Source organism: Schistocerca piceifrons, chromosome 3 (assembly GCF_021461385.2).
Source record: "Schistocerca piceifrons isolate TAMUIC-IGC-003096 chromosome 3, iqSchPice1.1, whole genome shotgun sequence".
NCBI classification, from domain to species: Eukaryota; Metazoa; Arthropoda; class Insecta; order Orthoptera; family Acrididae; genus Schistocerca; species Schistocerca piceifrons.
Window position 1 is genome coordinate 487,533,714 of NC_060140.1, and position 20,109 is coordinate 487,553,822.

The following is a 20,109-nucleotide window of genomic DNA, read 5'->3' on the forward strand; positions in this document are numbered from 1 at the left end:
TTAATAAACATAGGCACATATATAAACTTCAACCTCCTTCCTTACAGCATGCTTTGCTACTTCTACGTCTTACTCAGGTTATAGTCAATATTAAGTTTAAATATCACTGCATTGCTTGTTCTTTAGATTAGCCTTCAATTAGGGTATTGAATGGTCGCTAGATTACACTACAAATCTTCTGAAGATCTTTACTTGGACTTATTTATGATACAGGTGGCTTGCTGTGTGGTTATTTAGTACCTCGATTCTACTGAAATCAATTCGTCAACTAACATTCCTCATATACTCTTTACATTGGGCTCAGATCACAGGGAAATAGTTTACTTTCATAGCAATTAATGGCCTCGTGGAGTACTTACGCTACATTATTGATGCTTCATGGTTTGCCTCCATTTGTACTGTATTTCACCTTACTTAGTTTACTACAGCTTTTTGTCTCCTTGCGTGAACACATGCGGGTTACCACTTGTTTTTCCATTTAACAGCACGCTTTAACTGAACTTTAAGCTATTTCTTCTACTCCTGTCCACTGTCTGGAGTGTTTGAACATGTACCTTTTTTTTTTTTAAGCAGGTAATTTGGGCTTTTACTACAGAACTTCAAGTACTTACATTACTAAAAATAAATCTATAAATATTCTTGTACCTTGAGAGAAGTGCTTATTTACGCATCCTCCTCCATTTCTCACCTTTACATATTTTATTTAGCTCCGGGCAATCACCTCGCAAGCACTTTTTTTCTTATTACTAACTTAAAATTAAATTGAAATTCTTGGTGCAACCTCAATTTCCTGCTTCAGCTTGTTGAAGAAATATCGGTTCATGTCCATCACTATAAACAATTTTTTCATACATAGCATTTAATACTTAAAGTTTACATGTAATAGCCGTTACCATGTAGTCAGTGCGCTGTTCAACACAATACTTATCATTAACAGTTCACACAAGGAAATTTCCAGTAAGCAAGAATTCATTTCCACGACAGTATTTAACCACTACCATTATAAAATTTCTTTAAGTCTTGATGGTGAAATAAGCCTTTTACTCTCCCCGTAGCCGGGTCAGTTAACAAATAACTCCCTATGTGCGGTTTCCTTAAAATAAGGTAAGGACCTTGGTACATATGTTGCCACTTGCGATTTTTCTTACATATTAATGATGGCTTGAAATGAGTCTTAAGTAATACCTTTTCACCTACATGGTAATTTACAACTTTGTTTATTTTTTTATCATAGCCTTTCTTCCTTAATTGAGCATTGGTGGTAATGGAACTTAAAGCTTCTCGAATTTTGACATCTAGATCTACCTCAGGGCTAGGTATCTTGGGAAGAGGATCAACCCACTCATTCTGTTCCTTCTTTCGAGATATCAACTCGTGTGGAGTAAAACCTGTGGAAGTGTGTGGCAAATTATTAACTATCTCCTCAAAAGGTGTCACAAAATCAACCCAACGAGTTTGCTTGTCTGGAATGTACGTCCGAACAAATCTGTTAAACTCCTTGAAGATCCGCTCAGTCAAATTCGACTGAGGCCTAAAACGTGATATTAAGATCTGCTTGACATTGTGATGGGCCAAAAACTCACGCCATTTGCGGCAAGTAAAGTTGGATGCATTATCTGAAAGTATAGATTCGGGGACTCCGAATCGAGGGAAATAGTCATTTTCAAGACAGCGTATAATAGGCGGAGCACAAGATGTCTTCATAACATACATTCGAACGTATTTAGTGAAGTTGTCGAGAACAGCAACGAGGTATTTGACACCTCCCCTACCCATCGGTAGAGGGCCAGCCAGGTCAATGCTAATGAGCTGATTAGGTCTTTCTGCGATGATCGGATTCAATGGAATTAAAGTAGGAATATTCAGAGCTTTCGCCTTTTGGCAGATGACACAGAACTTTAGCAATTTGTGTATCCGACGATGTAGGTTGGGCACATAACAGTAAGTAGCAATCTTCTTTTTACACTTCTCTGGACCATAGTGGCCCCAAGAAATGTGGGTATACCACAAAAGATGTTCGACAAAACTGCTAGGTATACAAACAAGCCAGTTGTCTGATGACACAGAGGTACGATGAAATAATACCTGATTATGAATCTTGAAGAATTTGGACAACTTATGGTTTGGATTTTCTTGAAGAAGTCTGATTATTTTTCCCCACTTAGGATCTGTGGTCTGTAGTGTCTGGATTTGCTTGCACAGTTCCAAGAAATATTTTCTATGAATGGGATCCTGCATAAGAAGAACTTTGTAATTCGACATCTGTTCTACCAACTCACTTGTCTCAGGCAGACCTTCTGGTGAACGAGAAAGTGCGTCTGCAATAATGTTATCCTTGCCCTTTATATACACAATATCAAAATCGTATTCTTGCAGAAATAAACACCACCTGGTCAGACGCGGATGTTGTAATTTACAGGTCAAAAGACACGAAAGTGCTTGATGGTCCGTAAACACTTTTATCTTTCTGCCAAAAATGTAATAATTAAACCTCTTGAAGGACCAAATAACTGCAAGTGCCTCCACCTCAGTAACTGAATAGGACTTTTCACATTCTGTTAAGACCCTACTCGCAAAACTAATCACTCTGATCTGCTCTGTTTCGTCTACTAATTCAATCTGAAACAAACAAGATCCAATTCCAACAAACGAAGCGTCTGAGGTGATACAAAATTCTTTGTCCATTTGTGGATGACAGAGAATGTTATTGTTTACAAGACCATCTTTAATTGCCTGAAAAGCTTTCTGACACTCTGGTGTCCAAATCCAATGCGTACTTTTCTTCAGAAGATTGTGCAAAGCGGGATTGTTCATTACTTGACCAGACAGAAATCGTCGAAAGAAAGACGAAAGACCGAGAAATCCTCTTAGTTGCCTCTTAGTTACCGGCGTAGGGAAATTCTTAATCGCAGACAACTTTTCCGGGTCGGGTTTAATCCCTTCAGGTGTAATCACATGACCTAAAAACTTTACCTCACGTTTTCCAAATTTTGACTTTTTCAGATTCGCTGTAACACCATGTTCTTGAAATCTCTGAAACACCTTTCGTAGAATAGCTAAATGATCTTCCCAGTTCTTAGTGGCTATCAACACGTCATCTACATAAACAGTTACCTCATCCAGAAGTTCAGGTCCTAACACAAAATCGAGAGCAGAAATAAATATTCCCGAGCTTACATTTAAACCAAAAGGCATGACCTTAAACTGATATGAGCGGCCGGCAAATATAAAAGCAGTATATTTTCTGGATTCCTTGGCCAATTTCACCTGCCAATAGCTACTTCTTAAATCGAGTGTACTCAAAAATCTAATGCCATGTAATTTTTGCAAGTGCTCCTCAAGTGCTTCAGGCCGAGTCCTTATCGGTACAATTATTTTGTTTATTGATCTGGCGTCCAGTACTAGTCTGACACTACCGTCCTGTTTAAGTACGGACAACAAGGGACTTGAGTACGGCGAATTCGATAACTCGATAACATCCCAACACAGCATTTTCCTAATCTCATGCTTTACAGCTTCTCGTCGGGCGTAGGGTACTGAATAGTTTGCTTTGCAGAACGTTGAGTGGGGAAGCACTTCCATTTTATACTCGAACCCTTTTATTACTCCTGGTTTCTTTGAAAAGATTTTCTTGTAACTTACTAATAAATGGAACAACTCATATTTCTGCTCCCCCCTGAGTTCAGTCGATTCCTTGGCTTTAGCATCGATCTCGTCTGTGTCAGGAAGTAAGTCTTCATACTCATTGTCATTTATGTCATCCCATTTACTCAGGTCATTTGTCTGATCAAAGCACGGTTTGGCGGTCCTCTGTCGTCTCCAAACCTGATGCAATGTCAACACTGCCATCACTTTACTCCTTAACAAGTTAACAACAACTTGTTGTTGATTTACGATAAAGGTACACATTCCAGATTCAATATCCATCACTGCTTTTGTTTGTCGAAGAAACTCCATCCCCAAGAGACATGGAACTGACAAGTTCTTTACTATTAGAAAGTGGCAAAAAACCAAAACAGATTCTATCTGCAGTTGAAGCTGCGTCTGTAAACTAACTCTCTGTTTCAATGGACCAATCGCTCCCGATATGGAGCAGCCCTGAATCGGCAATGATAAAACTTTTGAAACAGAAGACACCTGTCTGAAGAGACATGATGACATCACATTGATGTTTGCTCCTGTATCAACAATGGCTGTGACAGGAATGTTGGCAATAGAAATCTTAATCGAAGCCTGGACCTGTTCATCATAAATGTCATTAATGTCTTGAGCTTCTAGGTCAGGTGCAAGGTCATCTCGTAAGTCGGTCTCATGGTCGTACCGTATCGCATTAACATACTCAGAATCAGAGTATTCGTTAGTACCCCCACTGGAACCGGCAGCGACCTCTAGGAGGCTGAAAGGTGCTGCCTCTAATTTTCCGCAGGATGTTTAACCTGTTTGTCATTCATGGCCTTAAGTGTTTGTTCCGTTTCATATTGGTGCTGGTTATGTGGTACAAATGCCGGTGTAAAGGGGTAAAATCCACTGGGTGCATTCACTTGTGAATAGAATACTTGAGAAGGCTGATGTCGCCCGATCTTTTGGTTGCCGGCAAAACCATTTCCTTGTGAAGGAAAGTTCGCATTTGGTGCCATTTGAAAATTGTTCCGCGGTCCTCTATTCTGTGAAAAGTTGTTCTGATGTGCTGGGTGGCCTCCGCCTTGCCCATGCCACTTGCTATTTTTCGACCTATAACTTTGATTGTACACTGGCCCATTTGAAAAATTACCACTAGTTTGTGGAGAATTTCCATGCTGCTCAGGCGCAGAATTAAAGGGTGGGTTTCCGTACTGATGTTGTACCTGGTGGTTGTAAATTGGGTGGTATCTCTGCTGATTACTGTAATTGGTTTTCTGCTTCCGTTTAAAGTTATTGCCGTTTGCGTTTTGATAACCGCTGGCAGGTTGGCAACAGCGGTCGCAGTAGCTCGCTCTCTCCTTGGGCGCATTGTTGTCCGCGTGCGATGCATTCTGCTGGCTGCCAGGGAAGAATTTGCCGCTGCCAACCTTGGAGCGCACATCCTCGCTAATTAAATCTAAGGAATCCAGCACAGAAAGGAATACATCCGTGTCTTCTTCGGACACATTTACTAATTTCTCTCTAATAGACACAGGGAGTTTGCTTTTGAGAATCATAATTACGTCCTTGGAAGAAATCGGAGAATCCCAGAATTTAATTTTTGCTAGATACTTCTCAAAGTATCGCCGGAGACTTCCATGCTTCTCATTGAAAATTTCCGCACCATACACCTCCTTCCTTAATCTTTGCTGTACCCCATTACTCCAAAATTTTGCCAAGAACATTTTCTCAAACTCTTCATAATTCCTACACGTGTCTACCATTTCCGTTCCCCATAATGCTGCATCACCAGAAATAAAGCCAGTGACGAACTGAATACGCTGTCTGTCTGTCCAGCTCCTGGGAAATATGCCGGAAAAATTCTTTAGGAACACGATGGGGTGTATTTCTCGCTTCTGCGGATGAAAAACAGGAAAAGTGCGATGCTTAATCACACTTTCCTCTTGCATTAAACTCACAATTGTGGGCGGATCATTTAGTTTCCCTACTCGGGACTCAACAGGACTGTTGTTTTGCATGTAATCAGGCGGTGAACAATAAGGAGTTGACTGACATTCGTCACCGTCTAAATAGTTGTTCCCTATAGTTTGCGTATGCGTGTGCGGATTTTCTACCCAGTTTCTCAGCATTCTGACTTCGTCCACTACTTGCTGCTTCCACTCGGGAAGATCCCGTGTGAGTGTCCTCCGAATCTGTCCCAATTCAGAAACTACTGTGTCTCCCGACTTACCAGGAGCAGCTAAGATTTCGTAAGTTACATCCTTGACAGTCTCCCTAAGCTCCTCCCTGACCTTCTTTTCGATAAAAATATCTTTACCCTTTATCCATTCACTGTAGTGTTCCGACAATGCCTCCGCGTGTGCTTTCACGGTGCTCTTAACCTGTTCTTCAATATTGATTGAGTCTATCTGCCTCGACAGATCCTCCACTACACCTTCAATGTCAGATACTGCATTTCTAACTGAGTTTATTTCTTTGGTAGCTGCCTGAATTTTTGTGTTTAATGTTCCAGATACTTCAGCTATTTCACTTTTCACCTGTTTCTGCATTTTCTGAATTTGATCACTGATCTTAGTTTGCACCTCACCCAAATGGGTATTTAATTCAGCCGTAATTTCTTTATGCAGATCTGTTTTGATTGTGCCTAGCTGTGTTTTTAATGATTCGCTTACAGCATCTAATCGGGCGTTAACAGTCTCATTTTGTGTTTTTATAGTCTCATTTTGTGTTTTTACTGATTCGCTTACAGCATCTAATCGGGCGTTAACAGTCTCATTTTGTGTTTTTACTGATTCGCTTACAGCATCTAATCGGGCGTTAACAGTCTCATTTTGTGTTTTTATAGTCTCATTTACTGCGTCAAACTGTTGTTTCAGCATTTCCATTAACGCACCGAGGTCATTTGTAGCTGCAGCGGGAAGAATTTGGACTTTAGGGTCACTTTCCCCTGTTACAGACATGGTTAGTTCAGTTTCCACACGGGAACCTACCGTTCGCGATCGTAAAGGGTATGGAATACTATTAACGTCTTCACTCCCGTCTCCTGTTGTCACCTGTCTCTGTTTACTATCTGCCATTTTCGTTAGTAAATCACGTGCTACGTAAGGCTTTCGTCGTTTGTCAGTGACGTGGTGAGTCCGCTAAGAGCACCACTCTCGCGTGAGCAACAAATGAAATTCTATCTGGCGAGAAGACAAGATGGAACCTAACCGTTTCAGACAAATGAATGAAGATGCTCTTCACTGCAAATTGCGCACACTATCCACCATGTTGAAAATGCAATACAGGTATACTAACAATGGGGAGAAATAATTTCTATTATCAGACTACGAAGAATTTTACTTTGAAAGATAAAATAAAGCAGATTTTCTATAGCGGGAAGGAGATAGAAAGGATGTGGATCGACTTGGAAAAGCAACGTTGCTACTGAAGCACTACACTGCGTATGCAAAATTCTGACTTACTTTTTGATGGCTTGAATACCGCTATGTTGTCTCAGCAAATTCACGTCTCTTTTCTTTTCTTTTCTCTCGGTAATTAAACTGCATTATTGACCGTTATTCTCACAGAGATACGATGTGTACATGAAACGACAGAACATTTATTAACACAAGCACATAGAAAATTTTCCAAGAATTTGAACTAATTTTTGGTCAAGTCCCTGTTCGGGCGCCAAGTGTGATGTTACAGAATAGAAGTGATGTGGCTATTCAATGGAAAGTTGGAAATTGAGATTTAACTAACTGTTTTATCAATCACAATTGGCGTAAGAATCATGGATTGACCATTGTCATAAAATATTGCATTATGAGATGTGAATAGTTTTTACTTGCGGTTTCGCGTGGCTTGAGGCAGTCACAACTAGCGTGCTATTGATTAAGAAGTTGCGTTATCGTCTTTCTAATTACTTCATGATCGTAGATACGGTCATACCCGGTTGTGAAGTTATTGTTATGACAAAAAAATTTCCTAAGGGACCAGAAAGTTCTTAAGGGCGCAAAAACAACTGTAACATCACACAAAAGAGAAACTCAATATTAAAGCTGATGCAAGAAGACGATAAAAAACAGTTTTCTTTTTATCAATGTAACGCACATTAGACTGCTGATCTTGGTGTCTGTAATATTAGCAAAATGCATAATTAAAATGAAAATAATACTGAGGAGATAATAGGAATGAGCACTGCTAAATGATTCAGTATTCCCAGAACAAATATTTATTATAACTAAAACATATATCGTACCTTAAGCTTAATACAACAATGACGGTAGATTTTTATGTCCATATCATGTCCATTGAGCGCTCTTTTATATAGCCATTGTCCTCTTGAGTCGCTCGTGCGTCGTCACGGTAAGTTACAACAGTTCTTCTTCCTACACTTCACTCAAAACTTAGACGGAACACGTTTTTATTTATTTAGTAAAAATAATTAGATCAGACCGCCACAAATCTGCGTCCGTCTTACTCGAGAAAAACAGTAAAAGTCTTCTTAGCGCTCAAGGCTTCATTTGTTCTCCCTCGAACAAAATAGTGAAGGATCGTATATCTATCCGTATTTTTCTGTTTTTATTGCCGCCCAAAGACGACGAATTACATTATCTAGAAAATTCCACCGTCGCCATGCGACGCCTTATTATACATTAATCATTATTTACAAACAAGTATTTGCCTTCTGGCTGAAAGTATTAACTACTCGTATTTGTTGTTTTAATGAAGTCAAAAATAGCGAATATCTCAAGTCGTAGTTGGTTCAGATACATCACTAAGCCAAGTACACTTCGCAGCTCTTCTTGCCCCTGATATGACACTGAACAGAAAGTTCTACTGGTTCTTTCGTGAAGAGATAAATAGAAATGACTATTACGGAAAGTTTTTTCGTAAGATACAGGAAGTATAGAATAAATGTTTCTCGATATTCCTCATTATGTGCCACTTTTTTGACGGAGTACCAATAAAAACTTCGATTCGCAATAAAATGCATCTGGCTGGTAGAGCTGTAACTTACGTAGTTATAACAAAAATGTCAATTGTTTTCTTTACAAGTTACTTCACAGCCGTTGGCAATTGATTAAATTAAGACATGTTTCTGCTGACGCTGTAAGTTTATGTCGTACTTCTATTTGCTATTGGCCAGTTTCAATCTCGCGGTGATCATCAAGCATTTTCATGTACGTGGTCTACTGTTTATAGACCGTACACGAAGTCAAAAACTAAAATTTAGAAAGAATGCCGCGGTGTGTTGCATCCAACGTTGTCAAACCACGGCATATTGACAACTGTTCTTCGTTTTTAGCGAAAAAAACATGGTCGACTTGCTAGAAATATTCAAGGGTCTCTTAACGAAAGTATCTGAAGCTGTCAGTTTTCCTAACATACCTGCGTTACGAGGTATGAAACAAAACCGCAGATCTATTTTGCAGGCAGCAGACTGTCGAGTCGCAGTTGGTTCGGATACATCACTAAGCCAAGTACACTTCGCAGCTCTTCTTGCCCCTGATATGACACTGAACAGAAAGTTCTACTGTTTCTTTCGTGAAGAGATAAATAGAAATGAGTATTAAGCGTCTCTGGACTGTGGACTGAAGACCACAGCAACAACTGCACGTATGTGCACTTTGCCTGGTAGCAGTAGACATATGTCCATTTACATGCAAATGTTCGACAATGAGGTGGAAATTTTCAAAATAAGCGCATATTTGTCTTTATTTAGAAAACGTAGTGGCTAGAAATGAACTGGTCGCCGGCTAGGAGTGACCCCGGTTGCTAGCAGAGCGCTCTCGTCTTGCCCACAGGCGTGCTGCAGCAGGTGGTGGACTCGATCCTGCAGTCTGGCCGACAGGGCCGCAACCTGGACGGCTACGACGACGTGTACAGCGACCCCAACGTGCAGCACGCGCTCACCGCCGGCAACGACACGCAGGCGCGCCACTACATCCGCGAGCGCCTCTGCAACCTGGGACTCATGGCGGTCAGTACCACCTCTCCGCAAAGCTCTGTCGCTGCGCTACAGCCAAGTGCGTCCTTAGTGGAAGACTAATGCAGGGGCAACTTCTCTGGTGTGCTTTCCATTCCGATTTTTGTATGAGTATCGCCTTACTGCTGCACTCAGCGTCAGTCATTAATTTCTCCCAATATAGCGTGTCTACCTACTTAAATTCGAGCATGATCAAAGACATTCATATCTGACATTCGTTGAGCATCGTACCCATATGAAACTGATCAAATAGTAACAATTAACTCGCTGGCTCTCCATAGATCATTTCGCACCGTGTGGAATACAATAGACACTGGTAGTGGACAGACTGCAGAGCTTATCATTCTATTAGCAATATCCTTCCAAACGCTCCACTCATGTTCTGGAGAAGTGTGGTTTAAATCCCTCTGAATCATCATCCCGTGGTTACTGCTTGTGTTTTGTCTTTGGCTACATAGTCGTTGAAACGTCGTTAAGGGCTAGTCTTCTTTCCTCCCTACAAAACGTCCAAATGAATTAAAATTCTATCCATCTTTACGGCAAGACTAGAACTTACTTCCTTTGCTCATCCATCTTCCTCACTGACTAATACAGGTAGTCACACCAGAAAAGAAGCACAGGATGCCTAAAATGTTAAGATGAACAATTGCAATGAAACACACATGATTTTAGATTATCTCAGATTTATGTTGAATAAAATTTGCTACCAGTCACAACTGGTTTTTTTTATTAAAGTCACGACCGGTACCGGGCTTATGTCTATCTTCAGGTGACTATGCATTCAGTTTAATGCTTCCACCTTCAATGTTGCAGCTCACTGCTCAGCCTAAAGTTAAGTTACACGCTGTTGACTATGGAGACGGAAGTTAAACCACTTGAGGTGGGAAAATGCCGATGTACTTACATATAGATGGTGTTCCGAAATCGTGGCAAATGTGCAGTTACAGTTCGGATACATATGAAGTATACATAGCATAAGAAATGTGGTGTCACCGCCAGACACCACACTTGCTAGGTGGTAGCCTTTTAAATCGGCCGCGGTCCACTAGTATACGTCGGACCCGCGTGTCGCCACTATCAGTGATTGCAGACCGAGCGCCGCCACACGGCAGGTCTAGAGAGACGTCCTAGCACTCGCCCCAGTTGTACAGCAGACTTTGCCAGAGATGGATCACTGACAAATACGCTCTCATTTGCCGAGACGATAGTTAGCATAGCCTTCAGCTACGTCATTTGCTACGACCTAGCAAGGCGCCATTATCAGTTTATATTGAGATTGTTATTAATGTATCAACAAGAGCGATGTTCTCCAATTATGGATTAAAGTTAAGTATTCAAAGAGCTTCGTACTTTGTTTATTAGACTCAACTCCTTTAACTGTTCCAGACCTCACGCCAGCCTGCGTGAGCTTAAACGCGTGCATTTCGGCCTGCTCTAGCAACACGGTGTTGGCTCTTCTGCCAACACATCAAGAAATGTGCAATAACAATTTGAATTTTCTATCTATATGTAGGTACATTCATCTCTTGTCGCTTTGCCACTTCCAAGGTTTCACTAATGTCTTCCTATTCAACATCATGCTAACTTGTTGTTTAGGTTCAACACGGAACTCTAAAACTGAATCTTGACATAGGAAATTGAACGGATGCTGATCTGAAGATGGGCAGAAGTCCGAACCACCTTCAGTTGTGACTGGTAGCGTATTATATTCAACGCACCCTTTAAACGACCAGCTACGGAGCTGGTTGTATCAGGTTTATTATTTTTTTTATCTATGCTTAGCCTTAGATCCTAAACATAACGGAGTATTACATGCTGCAAAATTTCGTTTTTGATTTTACAAAATACTATCGACATAAATCTAGGTTTCTAACATATTTCCTAAGAGTCCTTTTTTTACCGTCAGGATTTCTCCAAATCCGAGGGGGGTGCTAGTTGTGGGTATAGCTGCACGATGTGGCGGATACACGTCATTCAACAACTCATTCAGAGCAGAGAGTCGGAACTGGGCTCCATTTGGGCAGTGAGTCTCCTTATCTCCCACAGTTTTCTTTTATTCCTTTCAGTGCAGACCAGTGCTTACGTTGTCCCTCAAACACTAGATCTTAACGTATCCTTCGCCTACCAGTCTGGTCCATCCAGTGGCCTTCATTAAAGTCATACGCTTGCAGCATGTGGCATTAGTCTCAAGATTATCACTGGCTGATCGAAATCGGTTATGGTATTGTGAAATACTCATACAATTATGTCGTAAAAATGTGTAAAAAGAATAAAAGAATTTCGCGTGGTTCGCTGCACTGTCGGGAGTCTTCGAACGCATAATTGCTGCATTCTTGTCACACCACATTGCTCACATGACTGATTTTCAATTTTCATTTGGCTGCGCAGCTTCTTTGAGTCATTCACACATTAGCTACAGTCTGATCCATGAACGATGGCGGTTCGTGACACGGACGGGGATTGTATTGTTGCCGGTTCAAAGCAACTGTTGCGGTAAGAGCATACTTGTGCTCTGCGCTTGAAGAAAGCGTGTATGCTGCAAATTATGTCTCTCGCATGCTTATGTAGAATTTGTCGCTTACCACCACCAGCAACAGTGACAACTCGGAACAAATAGAATAAAAATTCGCTAAATAACTCGCTACGATCACGTTTAATACTCGCATTGGCTACGATTTTCACAGCAGAGCGCTCATTGGCTGTCAGAGAATACGCGACGTGGATGCGCGGTACAAGCACAAGTTCGCCCGCCATCGTTCGGGACTCCAACTATAGTGTAGTGTACACAGCAGGAATGTAATTTCTGGTCACGCCTCCCCCCGCAGTGCGACGACGTGGTGCCGAAGCGGCCGTACGTGGAGCCGCACGAGCTGATCTACGCGCAGCCCGTGGCCATCAAGCCGGTGGGGCAGCCGATCCCGGCGGTGCCGGTGCGTGGGCCCCCCAAGAGGCTGCCGCCCCCGCACCACATCCCCCACATCCCCCACGTCCCCCACAGACCCCCGCGCCCCTACCCGCCCGTGCCCGGACCCATCTACGGAGCGCCTAAGCCGCTGCCACCGCCCGTCTACGAGCACGGCTTCGACGGCCCGGTGGCATCGCTGCCGCCCCTGAGGCCGCCCACCAAGGGCCCCATCGACGTGGTCGTGAACTCGCACAGCGGCGTGCAGCAGCACGTGCACCACCACTACCACCACGGCGAGGCGGGAGCCGCGATCGTGAAGCCGGTGCCGCTGCTCGACCACCAGCCGGCCACCGGGCCCGCCTCCTTCTACGAGCCGGGCCACACGTACGGAACAAGCGCGCCGGGCGGCGGCTTCACCGGGAGCTTCGCCGGCGGCAGCGGGGGGAGCTTCAGCGGCAGCTACGGCGGCAGCAGCAGCGGCAGCTTCAGCGGCGGCTACGGCGGAGTCGGCGTCGGTCCCTTCTACAAGAAGGAGCTCTCCCTCAAGGCACCTCTCAGCGGTGAGTATCTCAGCGGGGCGCCACTCTCTTCTACTCTGCCGCAGCCCGTACGAAATATGAAATCAACATCACTTTTGCTACACAGCTGATACAGTCATCTTTCCATGTTGAAAATATCAGGTACCTGGGTAAAAACTCGCTACATTTATCCATAGTGAGTACATCCCTGGGTGTCCTAATAATCGAATAACGCTTATTTTAGGACTTTTTCTACTTCCTTGATTCCGTTCCTTTTCTTATCCGGTAATTTTCGCCACCGTAACTCATTGGTCAGCGTGTCCGGCTGCAACGCGGAGAATCTGACTTAGTTGTTTTGTAGAGCGGGCAACCACAGCCAAATTTCGACATTTTTCCAAAGAAAGTTCCGCACTGGCTGTATAAACGATTTTTATTAAATCTGCGACCGGTTTTGCACCACTTATCGGTGCATCCTCAGGCAATATACGCTATTTATAACACGGCCTTCACTTAACGACCGAGAGCAGCGGCGTTTATGTAGAGTTGAGAGTGCTAACAGACAAGCAACAAGGCGAAAAATAACCGCAGAAATCAACGTGGGACGTACGGACGTACAACGAGAGTATCCGTTAAGACATTGCAGCGAAATTTGGCGTTAACGGGTTATGGCAGCAGACGGCAGCGCCTCTCCTGGGCTCGTGACCATATCGGTTGTGCCTTAGACGAGTGGCAAACGGCGGCCTGATCTGATGAGTCCCGATTTCAGTCGGTAAGAGCTGATGGTAGGGTTCGAGTGTGGCGCCAGCGTCGCGAAACCATGGACCCAAGTTGTCAACAACGCATTGTGGAAGCTGGTGATGGCTCGTAATGGTGTGAACTGTGTTAGCATGGAATGGACTGCGTGATTTAGTTCGGTTACTCGGAGACCATTTGCAACCATTCATATACTTAATGTTCCCAAAAAAAGATGGAAATTTTATGGCTGACATTACGCCATGTCACCGGGCCACAGTAGTTGGCGACTGGTTTGAAGAAAATTGTGGACAATTCGAACGGATGATTTGACCACCCAGATAGCTCGCCATGAAATCCCTCGAACATTTATGGGACGTAATCGAGAACTCAGCTCGCGCAAAAAATGCTGCACTGGCAGCACTTTCGCACTTATGGAGGCTTTAGAGGCAGAATGGCTCAATATCTCCTCAGGGGAGTTGACTTATTGAACCCATGCCACGTCGAGAAAAAGGAAGTCCGACACGATGTTAGTAGGTACCCCATGACTTTTGTCGCCTCAGTGTACTGAGTCGGACCGCTCCCAATTTTAATGAGGGGCGTAGTGTACGGGGATAAATGTACTGCATAAAATTCAGCAGTCGACGACCAGCATCACATCCATTGCGTTTCTACGACCTTTAGCCACTCAGTGTCTGTATGTGCATCATGATTGTATCACTCTCATTATTAACAAGTGTTTGAAGACTGCAAGACTGTCCTTATTTCGTCTCTACTTTCTCAAGTAGCCCTCTATCATTCATTTCAAGGCGCTCTGCTCTAAACAAAGCCTAAAATCATGTGCCATTGTAGTACTGCCTCGATTGGGACGTTTTTCCTCATTTATTGCATATAACTGACAAAGCAAGATGGAGACTAGCAAAGGCAACGATGGAATTCTTCTCCACAAGAAGCCCACTCGTATCGAACATATACCGAGTGAAATGGCGCGGTGGTTAACACACTGGACTCGCATTCTGCAGGACGACGGTTCAAACCCACGTCCAGCCATCCTGATTTACGTTTTCCGTGATTTCCATAAATCGCTTCAGGCAAATGCCGAGATGGTTCCTGTGAAAGGGCACGGCCGATTTCCTTCCCCATTCTTCCCTAATCTGAACTTGTGCTCTGTCTGGAATGACCTCGTTGTCGACGGTACGTTAAACACTAATCTCCTCCTCCCTATTAAACATAAGCCTTAATTTTCGCCCCATATACGCGTACATTCACTGTAACAAAACATTCATCTATTTACTGCCTACGTAAAGTGTTGTACGTTGGACGCAGGTGTGAAGTGTAAGCGCATGCGCAGGTAACGGCCTGGGTTCGTCGTACGCGGGCAGCGGCGGCGGCAGCAGCGCCGCCTACGAGACGCCTCGCGCCGATGGCGGCTACTATACGCAGGACTGCGTGTGTGTGCCGTTGGAGCAGTGCCACGATTTCGGCCGCAAGGAAGACGGCCTGCTGATCGACCCGCGCAACCTGCCCTCCACGATCGAGGCCATCGACGACGGCGCCGTCTACGTCACCGACGCCAACGGCACTGTGGTGTCCGTGACGCGGCACGCCAAGAGGGACGGAGAGGCCTCCAACGCGACTGCCGCAGACGACCAGGAGGCGGCAACGAGAAGCAGGCGGCGCCGGGACGCCGAAGAGAACAGCAATGTCCAGCCGGTAAGTAGCGCGCCGGCGCCAGAGAGCACCAGCCAGGGGACGCTTCATTCCGGTCCTGAGTAGCAGTCACCATCCCGACATCGCTCCTTCCAAACCCATCGCTGTGCGAATAATTCTCCGCATGGGAAACTGATTACCACAAAATCTCTAATGGACAAGATGATCTCATGCAATACAATGCACATTAGGTTCTATCTGGATGTCAGTCTTGCTCTGTACATGGCGCTGGATAGTGGGAATCGCAGCGATAAATTATTTTATTTGGAGCACACAGGCAATTTTTTATATTAATTTTCCACGCAAATTATTTCCCTTTATTTCCAATCGATTTCGAAGCCTTTTATGGCCCCATCTTCAGGCATTTAGGCACAGCTATGTAAATGAAATACACTAGGAAATATACCTTTTCGCTATATGACACGTGTGGACTAAACAAAATAGTAACTTACAAATTTGAATAGGGCGCTTGTTTTACCTTAGTATTTTGTCTATTTTGTATCGATAGGTGTAGTCCAGTTACAAGTTATACAATGTATGCCTAAATACTTCAAGACGAAGCCATAAGGGGCTTTGGAATCGATTAATTGCAACTAGAGCAAACAACAAACACAAATGAGTGGAAAATTAGCATGAATGTAAGCTGTGTGCTCCAAAACAAAGTTAGCCCTAAGCACAGGTAAGGGTTGTTGGGAACGAAATAGGAATCCCGCGTTGCTGTCCTGGGTAAGGTCTTGGTGGTTTTCTCCCATCTCTTACGAAACATACTGTGTGTACTATTGTGATGAACGTTTGTGCACAGTAGTGTCGTGTTTGTGTTGTTATGGTACAGCAAGCGATGCTTTCCTCAACACGAAGACTGGTTTGAGCACTGCAGTGTTTTACCATGCGTGGTCTTATTTGAAGTGATGTGTCCTTGCTTTTTTCGATTAGTCACTTGCAGAGGGATCTAAAGTTTAACATGGATTCCGAATCACGATGCAGTTTTCTCGTTGAATGACTAATCATTAACAGAGACGAAAGTCGAGACAAACAACAGGGAAAAAATTCTAGCGCCGAACGTATGGAACAAAGTGAAGGTTTTAGCTGTCGTCTTATCCACTCGAGTAGCATCAAGGAAACCTTTGAAATCCAGAAAATGTACCTCTTCATTCCTTGTCGGTCGAATATGGTGACGGAAATTACTTCCACCAACAGATTCAAACCCGATAAATGCAGATCGAGCACCACAGAACTGTCTTACTTTGGCCACTTCATCTAAGGAGCTGGGTTGTTTCTCAGTAAACTGGTCCTAGGTTTCACACCTAGCGCTAATCTCAACCACTTTAGTAGAGAAATACGTTCTTTTTCAGAATTGAAGAACAATACTCCGCAAAGTTGAGACATTTCAAAGATGTAAATGGAGTATGATTTTATTGGCACGATTTGCTTTATACGGCTGCCTGAAATACGAGCAACTGCAGCCGTACCAAGTGCATTACAGTTTGCCAATTCCGTAAGTGTAGCAATCATCTGATTAACATGGCCAGATAGGATATTCTAAGGCCACTGTCATGGAAAGTTAACAAAATAAGGTACAGAACGTTTCATTGCTTTGTATCCGATTAGTCACACACTGTTCTTTGTTTAGGTTGCTAGGAAGTTCTCAAAACGCGAAGAGTTAAAGAAAGAAGGTGCGTTGCACTTCTGATTTGGTCGTTTATAATGAAACTTAGTTTTGTAGCAATAAAGAGGCTTTCACATGATAGACTGATGTGGGGAGCTTGGTCAGATCAATCTTAGAACTATCACAACAACGTCAATGCAACATTCATCGGAAATTAGTTGAGATGTTGTCCGTTACCAGTGAACCGGCATGAGGCGTCTGCGCTAACTCCTGTATCGTTTGAGCATTGACCTGCTATGCTCAACGTATTGACTGTTTCTTATGATAATCACTAATTTTATTGTAATAGCAGAGGCGGTTCTGATGATAATGCTTTATAACCTTGCACTGACTGTATATAACACCTCACAAAAGCCTCGCTTGTACAGCTAAAATTTAAACCTGCTTTTTGTAGCGTGAGGTGACGGAAGACCCGGATGTGGCCAGCACATCTGAGTCCGATGCCAGTGGCGGTTCTGTAGACGCAGTAAGTTACTCACATTGCACACGCATAAGAACATATGCACATTTCCTTCAGTTGCAGTTTACGGAATTCAATAATCTGTCGATGGAGCAAGACGTCATCTTCTGTGCTGGTGCATCTGTGTTACAGGGCTCAAAAGGCCACAAATCGATTTATTTCAAGCAATTCCACAACATTTACAATAGTCGATGAAAGTACGTAAATTATCCTGCAACGTAAATATCAGCGATTACTTTTTAATCTAGCGATCTGTACGTCAATGATTCTGTTTCTTTATTCAAACAGCACTGATCGTTCTCGTCCACTCTTTATTACTTAGTCGGATGTCAGAAATGCTGGACCACGACTAGGTATATGGCCGTGGACATAGGTGATCGGCCAAAGACCCCGGTACATGAGAGATACGTTCTGCATGGTGAATGGACATTCATACTGTTTCACTGCATGCATCCATTTTTCCCAATACCTATCGGAACGTTGTGAAACGGTCACTTGTTTCAATCCGAGCTACGAATCACGCCTTTGAGCAGTATCCTTAACCTATCCATCACCGCCATCCTCTCCTCCCAAAGAGGCACGTGGGGTACATTCCTGGTTCAGTTGACTAAAAACATTTAGTAGTTCACATCTACTAAGAAACCTAAAAACCTAACCAAACCATCATTAGATAGAAATTTATTGCAGTAATTTTTACTAATAAAGCGTAGTTTAGAGAGGATGTAACGAATGCACGCGGGAAGAAAGGTCAGTGTGATTCGTCTACGGGTAGTGTGATTGTGGAAAGTGGCAAGCTGGCAGTTTTGACGTAACTGTGGTGGGGTGTTCGCTTGGTAGTCCAGAGCTGTTACAGCGCGTGCCGCGCCAAGGCTGAAGGTTGCTGCTCGTGTTCACAGCGCCTGCTAGGCGAAGACAGCAACGTCAAGCTGAAACCCACGTTCGGAGTGTCGTTCGGTCTGCCTCAGGGAGGAGGAGGAGGTTATCCCTTGAACCCGTTCGGTCCCAACCCTGCCATCAACCCATACGGCGGCTCCGTCGGTGGTCCCGGAGGCATCAACCTCGGGCTCGTCAGTGTGAACCCGCTAGTGTCCGTGCAGGTGACCAAAGACGAGTACGGAGACAAGGTGGTGAAGCCTCTCGTCAACCTGCACGTCACCCCCAACCCGGGCCTCGTCCACAAGCTGGGCAGCCTCCTGCACGGCGGCTTCCACAAGCCCGGCTACGGCCTCTTCCACAAGCCAGGATTCCCCTCCTACGTTAAGCACGATCACGATCACCACCATCATCACGTGCACGTTTCCAAGCCCGCACCGGTCTATCACAAACCACATTACTACTACCCGCCCAAGCCCTACTATCCGTACAAACCAGCGCATTACTCGAATGGCTACTATCAGTCTGGGCCCAGCTATTACGGCCAAAATTACTACGACGCCTACCGCACGAACGACGACGATGTGGAGGAAGGCAGTGACGAAAGCGCCCCTTACTACTCTGAGAGTGACGGCTACGCCCCGTCTGGAGGCTACATTGACGACGACGAGGACGCCTACTACGGGCGCAACAGCCGCTCCAACATCTCCGCCCTGCCCCCGTCCCACCCCCACAACCCGGCCCCTCCCGCTGGCTCCTCCCCCGAGGCAGGGCAGACCCGGGGCAGCGGCGTGGCCTTTCCCAGTGACAGACGCAGCTTCACCGAAGCCGACGACTACGACGACAAGCGCACCAAGCGACACTCTGAGCCTCCACCCCCGCAGGTGGTACACCGCCAGAAGGTGAGTAACCTCGACGTTGCCCTGGGAGCGACACAGGCCAGCCGGACAATCATGAAGGGAACACATCCTCCCTTTGAACAATATCTCCAGTAGAAAGCACAATAGGATAGTTAGAAACAGTCTGAAAAGCTTGTAAGGAGGTTGCAGGATAGGTTGTTCTGAAAAATAACTGTTGAGAAAAACATTCGATACACTGCACCGTTTCTAATTAGCACTGAAGTCAGCGAACCAGCCAACTGCACCCCCAAATTCAAGGGGCTTGCCAGACGCAATTAGTTTCAGTTCTTCTCACAAGGTAGATGACTGCTACAGCCTCTGGCTCAGGTTCGACCCTTACTATCGTCCCATGTCCGACTTTTATGTCGTTCTCTTGTTAGGGTTGGGTTGTGTCGGGGGAAGAGACCAAACAGCGAGGTCATCGGTCTCGTCGGTTTTGGGAAGGACGGGGAAGGAAATCGGTCATGCCCTTTTCAGAGGAACCATCATGGCATTTGCCTGGAGTGATTTAGGGAAATCACAGAAAACCTGGATGGCCGGACGCGGGATTGAACCGTCGTCCTCTCTTGTTAGGTTTCAGGACACCAAAGGAAGAACACATTTGGTGACACCATCTCTGACGGGTCGTTTGAAACTGCGCGTGCAACGGCCTGATTGGCTAATTGCAATGCTAGGAAACTCGGAAAGGTGCAACATATCGAATTTTTACTTAACAATTATTTCTCAGAACAACCTACTCTGCAACACCCTT

General features: G+C 44.4%; 1 protein-coding gene across 1 annotated transcript in view; it reads left to right on the plus strand.

The window, feature by feature from the left end:
- LOC124788758 overlaps positions 1 to 20,109 on the plus strand; it is a 44,888-nt gene that overhangs the window by 8,189 nt on the left and 16,590 nt on the right. Inside the window, exons 3-8 of the mRNA XM_047256041.1 lie at positions 9,414 to 9,589; positions 12,421 to 13,060; positions 15,102 to 15,463; positions 17,521 to 17,592; positions 18,483 to 19,169; positions 19,227 to 19,306. Of these exons, the coding sequence (XP_047111997.1) occupies positions 9,414 to 9,589; positions 12,421 to 13,060; positions 15,102 to 15,463; positions 17,521 to 17,592; positions 18,483 to 19,169; positions 19,227 to 19,306 (2,017 nt within the window). The remainder of the gene's footprint in view (positions 1 to 9,413; positions 9,590 to 12,420; positions 13,061 to 15,101; positions 15,464 to 17,520; positions 17,593 to 18,482; positions 19,170 to 19,226; positions 19,307 to 20,109) is intronic.